General features: G+C 40.8%; 2 protein-coding genes across 2 annotated transcripts in view; both read left to right on the top strand.

Moving 5' to 3' along the window:
* Window positions 1–12,863, top strand: part of LOC140460045 (uncharacterized) — a 911,064-nt gene that overhangs the window by 227,583 nt on the left and 670,618 nt on the right. The gene's annotated exons all lie outside the window — the stretch shown is intronic.
* LOC140460042 (probable G-protein coupled receptor 139) lies at window positions 5,580–6,533 on the top strand. Its single transcript, XM_072554450.1, has one exon. The coding sequence runs from the start codon at window positions 5,580–5,582 to the stop codon at window positions 6,531–6,533; it is 954 nt and encodes a 317-aa protein (XP_072410551.1).

Below are 12,863 nucleotides of genomic sequence, written 5' to 3' on the forward strand. Positions count from 1 at the left end.
TCTCAGAGTGACACTTAACAACCAGAATTTAATTTCGAAATCATCAAAGGCGAGGGAAGAGCAGTGATATGAAATGAGATTTGATAGATTGTGTTGGGGTGTCAATGCTGGTATACAGGGCGGCACAGACCCTTAGTAGTTAGTCCTGCTGTCTCACAAGGCCAGCAGGTGGGTGTGGGTGGGATAGCCTTTGCAGGGTCGGTTTGGACTGGATGGGCCCATTGACCTGTTTCCACTTTGTAAGAATTCTATGAATTTATTTCACATGCCTATTTCCAATGTTTCCTACTGACCGATTTAAATTTGTATTATCCAATAAACCTCAGTTTTAAAATAGAATGAGACAGCTGGGAGTATACCCACTGGTATCACTTGTTTGTTCAAATTGTTAAATAAATGAATTGAACCACATTGAAATGTCACAGTCCCCCAGGTGATGTCAGCAGGTATAAATGAAAGGCTTTTGATTGTATCACCTCGGTATTGAGTAAAGAGAGATTGCCTGCACAAAGAGATTCAGGCAGAAAATGACGCTTGCATTTCGTCATGTGCGGACAATATTTTACACGACCTTTCCATTTGTAGCAATTCCTGGTAAGTGCCTTGAATTTGTGTGAATCGGTCTGAGGATTGTGTGCGGGTTCACTTTGCAACTGACAATGATACATGTGCATATTGTGCCCAAAGTCACACAGTGGCAGATGATCAGCCATTTCGTCTCAGATTTCAGAGACTCTGTGGAAACCCTATCTTGCAGATTCGGCAGGAATTGCTTTGGAAATTATTCATCTCTTCTTGGAACGTTCCTGAAATCTCCATTTCAATCGGAATCCATGGAGAGTTTCGGTGGAATTAAGAAAAGGAAACACTTTGGCAAAATATAAGCGGTGGTATTCTAAAGTAGAGAGTGCAATATCATTTAGTTTGAGTTTGGTTCTGCGGTTTTTTTGAGTGAATATTCAGTAGGCTTCTCTGTGCATCTGAAGGTTATGGTTAACTTCAAGTTATTTCTGAAATCACAACAATTGTTTTAAAAATTGCATTTGATGTTTGGCTACAGTGAACCTTCGTTTATTTTTGATGCTTTCAACCCAGCATGGCATTGATGGAGCCTGAAAGATTTGTTGAAGAGTTCTGGAATTTGTGATTAAGGAAGAAACCCTTAACTGAGAAAGCATTACTTTCACTTGAATCATTTTTGTCAGTTCTTTCAGTTCCTTGAAGACCCTGGAACTAAGTGAATGTATAGATCCGTGCTCATGTGAAGGAAATGAGAGTTTTAGTAAATTATATTGCTTTGGAATGAAAAGGTTGTATTAGTCCCAGACAAAAGTGTTGTGACAAGAAAAATCTCTGAAGAGATTGTTTCAAGCTAATTACGTTGACACTGTGGTAGCTCCATGAAGGAACTTACTGCAGTTCCAGTTTAGAAGTGACAGTGACTAGTCATTTCACCAAGTGATAGATACAGGGATTCTCGTGTAAATATTATGTGAGAGTTGTTTTGTTTGGAACGGTACTGGGGGTCATGTTTTGTAAAATATATCAAGGTCACGTGTTTTCTTTCAATTATGGATGTTTTGAGGGGAATGAGAATGAAACAGTTCATCCGTGTTCATTGCTCTTGAATCTGCGTTTTAAGTAAGTAGTTTGATTCATTCTACTTAATCGTATTTTCTTGTGCAAATAATATTCGCAGCATTGTGTGTTTGCGATTGAGCAAGAGATCACATTATTAAATCAAAATAAGTAAGGTTATCATCCATCAAACTGGATTTGTGTTTAGGATTTGGCTTGTTCTGTAACTAATCAGCTGGTATCAGAACAGAAGTGAGGCGATTAAAGACTAATACTAACTCCTGAGGAACTGATAAACTAACCCCACTCTTCATATAGTTTGCGCCTCAACTATATCCATCCAGATCCATTATATGGCCCAAAGCCTGATCAGTCATCCACACTGAGTTTAATACCTTATCACCCATCACAAAGTTATTACTCTCTCACTCTGCACCAGAGCCAACTCAAAATAAATTCCTCAGTCCCTGCCAGATCCGTAAGACTGCAACTGCATGAGACGCTGGTTGGCTCACACACATACGGTTTTGTGCACAGTACAGGTCATCACCGAACAGTGAGGACAGAATTACTTTGAGGAGAGTAGAGAAGATATTTACAAGAATGGTGTTAGTATGTGGAAATTCCGGGGTTCAAAATCACACAACACCAGGTTATAGTCCAACAGGTTTTATTCGAAGCACCCTGAATGCTGCGGACCAGGTGCTGGAAAGGGAGATCAGAGCAGCTTGTTCGTTTTTTCAATTGATGCAGACATGAATGACCTCTTTCAGTGCCATAACTTTCGTACATTCCTGTGCTATTGCAGAAAGATTGAGGAATGTTGAAGTGAATTCACTTGGTCGGTTAAATGGCCTGTTTCTATGTTTTCCATTTCCACTGTGGATTGTTACAGGTTGTGTCCATCTTCCAGTTGTTCCCTGAAGAAGTGTTTGTAGCTTCATAACTTTAAAATGCATAAATAAATTTTGCATGGGGAGGAATACGATTAATTAAAGTTAGAGCATAAGAATTTACCAAATCATTAAGTTAATATTACTTATCTTGTTTAGTTGTCTCATTACAATGTAAAAACTTAGAAAAGAAGGATTATGAAATATTGTATTGTCGATGAACTGTTGAGTATTCAGATCATCAATTTAAACATTAATTGCCCCGACACGATAGAACACAATAGACAGTCAGAGAGACCTGATTTTTAATCATATTTCATTATACATTGGATTGGAGCTGTCACATTCAGAAATTGCAGTTGGGAACTGTCTGTTTTGATTCGCATTGCATAGATAATTCATAAAATATCAACAAGCACCTTCCAAAAACTATTTGAGTCAGGTAGTGCAGAGAATGCAATAAAAATGTCACAGCTCCCTATTTGCATTTTGTATTATTTGCTGACTGAATATCAGCGAAATTAGAACATTTGCTAAACTTGACAAGGAATTGTTCACTTTCCGAACCAAACTATGTGGGATTCAGTGAGTTAACAGATCCTCAGTTTATCATCACAGAGAGGGCTCAGATCATGGATTACACCTTTAATGATGAAACAAACCTATCTCAGCTCTGTCAGCATTGAACATCAAACAGATGCATCTTCACAATTGTAACAAGAAATGGTTTTGTAATATAGTGACAAGACGTTTCGAGGTAACCCAAATTGGAGAAAGGGAAATAATTGTGACTGTGAGAGTGGCTCCTTTTTTGAGATAGTTCGGGTGTCAACGCTAACTTCCAAAAAAATGCTGGAAGAGTAAATTTTTTTTAATGTGCTATTACATTGCTTTGGAAATTTGGGGAAAAGAAAGATCAAAGCAACACAATGTAAAAAACGGAGGAAACTGTGGGAGAGTTCACAACACAGGAGCAGGTACGTTTATAGTTTTTAGTCTTGCTGAGTTTTTGGTGTATATCTGCAATATTCAGTAGAATGAATTATTTTTGGTTACAAGTTTTATTGAGATCTGTCTCTTGATTAAAATGTAAAAATATAAAACATCAGCACTACATTAGCCGGTAGCAGTGGCCTTTACAGCAGTAAGGCTGTAGTTTGTTCTGGGTGTGTAGATTGTTAAGTTGCAAAGATGGCGTTTAGAGGAGCGATGTACTCTTCCTGTCAGATGTGGTAGAGCTTACGTGTTATTGATCAATATGTCTAGAGTAAATATGTTTGGTCGTGAATCCTATCATATCACTTTTCAGGAGCTATGGGGTCTGATGGATGGCAGCTAAAGGAAGAGACAACAAAAGCAGACATGATCAAGTAGACAGGTTACCTCCAGGAAAAGCAGGAGAGGCAGATAGGTAGTGCAGGAGTCTCCTGTGGCTATCCCCATTTTAAAGAGATATGTTGTTTTGGAAAATGTAGGGTGTGATGGACTCTTCGGGAAATGTATCATGAACAGCCAAGTACTAGCACCAAGACTGGCTCAAATGTAACGACTGCTACGCCAGGTTCCAAGTCACCAATTGTGATAGGAGACACTATCAACAGAGGCACAGACAGTCTGTTGCCACACTGTTGCCAGGATCAAGGATATCTCAGAGAGCGTGTAGAATATTCTGAAAGGGGAGTGGGATCAGCAGAAGGTCATTGTGTGCATTGGGACTAACGACACAGGAAAAAATATGGACGAAATTCTAAAGGGAGAGTATGAGGTTAGACAGGAAAATGAAAGGAGGTCCTTGAGGGTAGTAGTATCTGGATCATTCTCAATGCCATGCGCTAGTAAGTGTAGGACTAGGAGAATGGAGCAGATGAATGTGTGGCTGAGGATCTGGTGCAGGGCAGAATGCTTCACATTTTTGCATCATTGGCATATTTCTTGGGGCATAAGTGATCTGTATAACAAGGACAGATTGTAACTGAATTAGAAAACAAACTAATTTACTGGCAGGGACATTTGCTCGAGATGCTCAGGGACATTGAAACTAGTCAGGTTGGAGTGGGGATTACGGTCATGTTGGGTGAGCGGGGGTGGAATCGCGTGATCAGACCGACAGTGAGGAAAGAAATCAGCCTGAGACTGACACAGAAGGGAAAACGAGCAAGTCCACTTGTCAGGCAGACTCAAAGCAGAGAACGACACAAGACTGACAAATTAAATTCCATTTATTTCTGCACAAGATGCCGAACAGAGAAAACAGATGAACTGAGCTCGTGGTGAGGAATATGGGGCTAGGATATCATAGCAATTACACAGATGTGGTTCAGGGATGGACAGGACTGGCAGCTGACAATTGTAGGATAGAAATGCTGTAGGAAGGAAAGAAAGGTGTCAAGAAAAAAGACGAGTTGCTTTTTGATAAGGGATAACATTACAGTTGGACTTAGGGAGAATATTCCTGGGAATACATCCACGGTTGTATTAGAGTCATAACTACGCCCAGCATGGTCGGAGCAGTCGAATAAATGTTCCATCATAGATAAATATCAACACGATGATTCTCAATTCCCTTTTCAAAATCAATCCCCGTCCTTTGTTTGTAATGTTGGGGCCTTGTGCGAGGAGAAAACCGAGTTGACGTTTGGATATCATTGACAAATGTTCCGAGGGATGTGTTCTGGTGAAGAATGATTGCATTAACGATGTTTCTCTCTCCACAGATGCTGCCATAGCTGTTGAGCTTCGCCTGTGATTTCTGTTTTTTTTATATATTTCTGGTATCCACAGCACTTCTATTGATTATGTGAAAATGTTTCACTTCCCAAACTACTTCCCAGAAGTACTTCTTAGAATTGTGGAACCCGCCTGTACTGAAGAGGTGCACCAGTCGTCAAGCTTGTGCTATCAAGGCTCGATGAAATCTGGTCTTGTCCCAGGTAGTTGTTAAAGGTTGTGAGGTTTCCTACATCAACAACCCTCCCAAGCACTGAATTATCAGAACACACACCACTCTCTGAGTGAAAGACCTTTCCTCAAATCCCCTCCAAACCTTTTGCTGTTCACCTTAAAATTTATGCACTTTTGCCATCTGTCAATTCTCTGTCCCAGTTAGATATGGAGATCTTCCATAGCTGTCTGGGCAGAAGTGGAGAATGCTTGATCAGTGACTTCCGATTTATATTTTATATTCTGCCTCTTTCAGTTAATTTCCTGCTGATGTTTGTTCTCTATCGGGGAAAGTGTGGCCTCTCTAACTGCACAACCCGCTGCCTGCTGGCTATGGCAGCCTCAGATCTACTGTTCATTTTCACTGAGATCATACTGTGGCGATTGAAAGTACTTTACTACCCAGGGTGCTTCCTGGACATCACCCCTGTGTGCAGTGCTGTCTATGTCCTGCTTCGTGCATCCACAGACTGTTCCGTCTGGTTCACTGTCCTTTTCACCTTTGATCGTTTTGTAACCATTTGCTGCTTGAAAATGAACAGAAAATATTGGACAGACAAAACCTTGGCTGTGGTTCTGGCTGCAACAAGCATTCTACTCTGTTCAAAGAATGTTCCCTTCTATTTTCGGTATAGACCTGGGAGGATATTTAACAATGTTCCAAAGTACTGCTTCATAAAGTCAAGTTACTTTACTGATCTAAGGTGGCGAGGGTTTCAGTGGTTTGATATCAGTTTAACGCCTTTCATCCCATTCATGTTGATTCTGTTGATGAACACTCTGACGGTCAGGTACATTTTAGTGGCCAGTCGAGTCCGCAAGAGCCTGATGGGTCAGAGCAAAGGAGAGAGTCGCAAAGACACAGAGATGGAGAGCCGGAAGAAGTCGGTGATTTGCCTCTTCACCATATCCATCAGCTTCATACTTCTTTGGGGAGTGTACATTGCAACCGTCTTATACTTCACCATTAAAGCAAGAGGTCCTTGGAGGAACGTTTACTTTATATGGACCGGAGAAATACTTCGGGATTTAAGCTGCAGCACAAACACATTATTTTATGCAGTGACTGTGCCCAGGTTTCGTGATAAGTTCAGGAATGCGGTGCAGCAACTGGTCACGTAAATTCTTCACTTAGGGTGGAAAGAGGATAGAAAGAGGCTGGTAGAGAGATTTGATATGATGGACTGGCTGTGAGTGATCGGTTCAGCTCGAACACTGTATCTTCATGGACTGTCCTTTGGATGAGTGTTATAGACCGGAAGAATGTGGTCTCTGCATTCCCCCTGCAGGGGAAGAGGGAGAGGGACAGAAACGGACCCTCCTGCACCACGATGATTGTCAGACTCTCCCTATTCAGCTCCCAATAAACACTTTATTACAACAAAGGAAAGGCTCCGGGTGTTGGTGATCCTCTCATCTGAATTGGCGATTGGAGATGAGCATTTGTATTGAAAGAGAGTTTATTCAGTCCACCTCCTGTCTACTCTCTTCAAGGGGTCTTTGCTTTCTCTCTCTCTCTCTCTCTCTCTCTCTCTCTCTCTCTGCCTCTTTCTGTCTGTGTTTGTTCCTCTCTTCCTCTCTCCACTGTTCCTATCTCTCAGAATCCTGCTCAGTCTCTCTGTCTCTCTCTCTCTGTCCGCTCTGTGTGGCGCTCCCTGTCTGTATCGTTCTCTCTCTCTCTCTCCACCTTTTTATCTGTTTGTCTGTCTCTCCATCACCCTCGATCTATCCTTCTTTGTCTTTCTGTCGATCTCTTTCTCTGTCTCTCTGTCTCTCCTTCTCGCTCTCTGTGTCTTTTTCTCACATTGACCATGCCAGACACTTGTCTCAGTTCAGCACATGCTCACGTGCATTGACTGACCTCACTTCCCGATCACTCCGTTCACTGATCTTTCCACAGGCAGTGATTTTGCAAAGTTCAAAGTGCACAGATACAGCCAGCAATACCTTGACACATTACTGTAAGTAAGTCGGCTGGTCATCTCCCTTTCCTATCTCCGTGGCTGGGCGGGAAGTGTGTTCATGCGTTTACCTTTCAGTGCGTGACGGTGTTTGTGTGTGTCTGTGTGTGTTGCGGGGGGTTCATTGCCTTTGTGGGGATGTCACTCTGTGTGTGTGTCCCTTGATTTTTGTCGTTGGATATGTCCCTGACTGTGACACATTATGAGTGTGTTTATGCATCTGAGTGTGGGTTTCCCTTTGTGTGTATTTCTGTGAAAATATATTCATGCGTTTATGTCTTTGGGAATGTTATTCATTCTGTATGCGAGTGTTTCTGTGAAGTGAGTGTTTTTTTATGTGGGTCTATATTACTGTGCCTCTGTGACTTCATAAATGTTTGTGTTTTACATATGTGCATCTGTTGTGTTTGTGTCTGTGCATATGCTGTTTGTGGAGTTACATTCCTTTGACTGAGTGTGTGCGTGCGCGTGCGTGTATGTGTGTTTCACTGTCAGCATGCCATGATTGTTCTGTGACTCCGTGTGTGTCTCTCTGAGTGCCATTGTGGGGGTGCGGGTGTGTATCTGCCTGGCTGTGCTCTTGTTTAATCAGGTGAGTGTGTTGTTCAGACTGTGTTTTGCTGTCTGTTCGTGTGTCAAGATCTTTCTGTGCCCCCAGCAGGATCTCTCTGTGCCTCTCTACGTTTATATCTCTGTTTGTTTCTGAGTGTCGCTCTGTCTGTATCTAATTGTGGTTGTGTTTCAGTAACTGTGTTTGAATGTGCTTGTGTGTATGTATAAGACGTTTCTGTCAATATTTGCAGATTGGTGTGTATTGTCTCTTACTCTAAGTTCGCTTCTATGAGCGTGAGGCTGAGGGTGTGATTCTGTGTCTGTGAGTATATGTGTTCTTAAATCACAGCATGAATGGTTTTGTGTGTGTGATGTGTGTGCATTCAGCTAGATATGGGTGTGTTCCTATATGTATAAGGATGTCTTTTTTCTGGTTGTGTGTGTGTGCATGCATGCAAGTGTGAGTAGGTGTTTCTCCCTTCAGCACTCTGATTGTATTCTTGTGTTTGTTATCAGAGTGTGTGAATGTTTCTGCAGTTTTTGTGCAGGTGTGTTCCCACATTTTGGTTTGACTGTGTTATTGTGCGTGATTTCATGTTTGGGTTTGTGCGTGTATGTTTGTCTTTGTTCATCAGTACGCTCATGTTTGACTATTACTGTGGATGGGTGTGCTTCTTCGTGTTCGCCTATGTGTGAGGATGTGGGTGTGTTTGTGTGTGTTCCTCTATGTGTGGTTCTATCTTTGTCTGAGAACCTCTCCTGTAAAAAGACTAGAGAAACCTAGAGTAGGTCACGCTTCACAAATTGCTTTCAACGGCGTATTTCTGGAAGGCTGTGAAATATCTCAATATAAGTACGTCTGCCTCTTGCACCCTGAAAGCTGAACTGTTACTTCCGTTCAAAGAACTTAGCCTAATGAACGAAACAAGATAGTGGAATGTTCGATGAAATTACGGGTTCTTTCTGATTAGGCCTTACAATGTAGGAACAGAATTAGACCATTCAGCCTACTCAGCCTGTTCTGCCATTTGATCATGAAGGATCTGTTTTTCAATTCTATTATGCTGCCTTCTTTTCATAAATATCACTTACTAATCAGGAACCAATATCTTTCACATTTAAATACATTTGTAATGAATCAGGCCAGACCCTCTCCAAACATTTCAAGATGGCAATCCAGACCCTAAATTTTCGACTTGTTTTGAACAGGTGGAGAGTCGATATTCCAGGAGTGATGCAGGTGGTCAAAACCCCTTGTTTTCAAGTAAACAGAATTTATTTACAGAGTACCAAATGAAACACAAACAAAAGAGAACAGAATACAGAATAACATTAATTGATCTAATCCAAAAACCCAATAGACTATCCCAATTTAACGATTGTTGCACATTCCTCCAACAATCCACATAAACATCCCATGGCAAAACGGGTAAATTCAAACATAGCGTTTTACAGAAGAGAAGTCAGAGAGAGATTCAGCTTGGCACAACTTGTTCCATGTTGCTGTTCCTTCTACCAGCAGTCTAAACAAAACTAACTGTTTGCTAACACCAAACCAAACTGAACTAAACCAGAGGTAGGTTGAGCTAGTTGAACTGGCCACTTCCCATTCATTGTATAAGTGCTCCTTTTGCGCACTTGAAAGCCTAATACCCGAGGCATTATCTGTTAGATACAATCAAATTGGTCCTACAACCCATCCAAACTAGACACCCCTGAACCCCAGAGTTTCTGACCACACTAAAAAACAAAAGGACAACATAACCTTATGAAAGGAGCAGCATCATAACATCTCCCCCTTCCAAAAAAGTGAACCATCAATATCCAAAGATGGCTTTTTTTACAAGGCCTTAATCTTTAACTGTTTGTGCAATACAACACCCATGTGGATCATATTGACAATAACAATGCAACCCTTCACTACGATTTTCTGTTTCAATCTGTTTCCATCTTGCTATTGAGCACTTTGTTTCTCTTTCAAGTCTCGACAATCACATTTTCCCATCCTGTCACATACACATTTTCAAATTGAATGCCTGCAATAACAAACTCCCTCCAAACAGTCTGGAATTTTAGTCCTTAAATTTCAGTGCAGACTTCAATGGGTTATGATCAGTATGTATATTTGACTCAGACACGTTACTTGTAACATAAAAGTTGAAACGATTTAAAGCAAACACCAATCTCAAAGTCTCCTTCTCAACGTTCGAGTAATTCTGCTGACGTATGTTCAAATTCCTGTTGAAATACCTGAGATGTCTTTCAATCTTCTCATCATCTTCCTGTAAGAATAGAGGACGAACATCCAGATCACACGCATCGATAGCCACCTTGAATAGATTTGCATTATTCAGGATGTCTAACCCTGGAGCAGTGGTCAACAAAACTTTCTGACAGTTCCCTGTCAACGAAAACTTTTTGCCGTTCTTTAGTGATTCAGTGAGTGGAGAATCCACACTGCTAAATTTGGTGTGAATTTCCAGTAAAACCCATTCCATCCCAGGAAGTTTAGTATTGCTCTTTTTGTTGATGGTATGGGAAACTCCCTAATTATCTTTGCTTTTAATTCCATGTGGTCGTTTGTCCACGCCAAATAACATGGACCACGAAGGTGACTGGGACTTTGCCACATTCACGTTTAGTCAGTGTCATCACCACACCTGTCTCCCAAAGTCAATGTAACAATTCTGTTAAAATTTATCAAATGTTTCTTCCATGTGTGACGAAAAATCACTAGGTCATCTATATATAAATATATAAATATTATATATATATATAAAATTATATATATATATATATATATATATATATATACACACACACACATACACACACATATATATATATATATATATATATAACAATGCAACCTTATTGAAATAACCTTATTGGTTAGGCTCTGAAATGTGGCTGGCACATTTTTCATACCAAATGGTATGACTTTATATTGATAAGGGTCATTTTGCATGACGTAAGCTGAAACTGTCTTCACTCTTTCAGACCAAGAGTATCCTCTGAGCAAGGCCAAGTTCAAAATATAAGTTGCTTGTTTCACCTTCAGTGAATAATAGGGAAGGCAAATGGGAGGTTGGTTTTTAAATGGAGTATAGAAGTAGGGGTGTTATAGGTTCACACCTATATCAGACACCAATTAGTCCACAACTGAACACTGGGAAGAATTTTGGGCCTTTTAGTTAAGGAAAGTTATACTGGCATTGGAGGCAGTCCACAGAAGTTTGACCAGGATGATATCAGGGATGGAAATAATGTCTTATGAGGAGAAATGAGTAGGTTGGGCCTGTGGTTAATACAAGTTAGAAGATTTCGAGGTAACTTTATTGTCACAAACACGATTATGAGGAGACGTGACAGGCTAGATGTGGGAACGTTTATCATTGTGGGTGAGGTTAGAACCAGAGGGAATAACCTGCAAATAAGGGATTGGATGTTTAGGACAGCTGTTGAGCCTGGATTGTTAAGTGCATTCAAAACCAAGATTTTTTTTTATATCAGAAAGGGAATTGAGGATTATGGGGAAAGCGGGAAAGTGAAGTTGATGCTTACCAGAACAATAGTGGGAGACAAAGTGCGACATCCCATGAATGAATAAAGGAAAATAGTCAGGAGAAAATAGTCATTGAAGGGAAGATTGGGATCTAGTGATAATGGTTGAGCAACCTGGAGATCTAGATCTTCTGAATACACAAATTCAAATCCCATCATGGCTGCTGGTGGAATTTATGTTCAACTATTAAAAAGATCTGCAAGTGAAAGTTTCTCTCGGTCCTGGCAACCAGGAAACAGTTATTCACTAAAATAATGAATTGCAGATGTTGGAGATCAGCCACAAAAGGCAGAATTGCTGGGGAAACGCAGCAGGTCTGGCAGCATCTGTGGGGAGAAAACAATTAATGGTTTGAATCCAGCCAAGTTTTGAAGGACCACTGGACTCAAAGCAGTAACACTTGTCTCTTCATAGATGCTACCAGAACTGTTGTGTTTCTCCAGAAACTGTCCTTTTTAGGTCAGGAAATCTCCCATTCATGAACCCTGCATGCATGTATGCACGTGCGTGCACGCGCGCGCGCGCGCACACACACACACACACCTTGTGACTCCAGACCTGCTATAATGTGGTTGACTCTCAACTGCCTTCTAGCATTTAGTCACAATTACTCTGTCCAAGGGCCATGAGAGACAATGAGCAAATGTTGGATGTGCTCGCAATCATCACATCACATAAAATATTTTCTCATAACTGAAAAAAACAAGTAGATTAATGAGGGACAGCCAAAACAAACTACTGTGGGAAAGTCATGCCCAACTAACCTGATTTGCTTGTAGATATATTTTTTAAAATCCTCTTCAGAGAGGACATTGATTACACCACTGTTGGAATACTGCATGCAATTCTGGGCTCTTTGCTACAGGAAGGAGGCTGTGAAACATGAAAGGGTTCAGAAAACATTTACAAGGATGCTGCCAGGGTTGGAGGGTTTGGGCGACAGGAAGAGACTGAATCTACTGGAGTCATTTTCCCGGACGGTTTGAAGGTGAGGGGTGACTTTATAGATGTTTATAAAATCATGAGTCCATTGATAGGGTAAGTAAGAAAGGTCTTTTATCTGGGGAAGGAGAGTCCAGAATTAGTTTGCATAAGTTTGAAGTTATTGGCAAATGGAGTTTAATATAGCTAAGTATGAGGTATTACATTTTGTATAGTCAAATCAAGGTCGGATGTACATGGTGAATGGTAGGACCTTGATTGTAGTTGAACAGAGGGATTTTGAAGCTTAGGTTTTGGCACATTGGACTTCATCAGTAATGGCATTCTGTATAAGATACCAAATTAGAGGAGAGATATGCTCCAAATATTAACGTCTACCAACAAGTACCAAATCTGTTTCATATGCAGTATTTTGAACCAAGAGATCGAGGG

The sequence above is a fragment of the Chiloscyllium punctatum genome, chromosome 36 (genome assembly GCF_047496795.1).
Source record: "Chiloscyllium punctatum isolate Juve2018m chromosome 36, sChiPun1.3, whole genome shotgun sequence".
Classification (NCBI taxonomy): Eukaryota; Metazoa; Chordata; class Chondrichthyes; order Orectolobiformes; family Hemiscylliidae; genus Chiloscyllium; species Chiloscyllium punctatum.

What these genes read in the sequence shown, in the direction of transcription:
- LOC140460042 (XM_072554450.1), top strand. Translation starts at nt 5,580, where the DNA reads ATGGAGATCTTCCATAGCTGTCTGGGCAGAAGTGGAGAATGCTTGATC.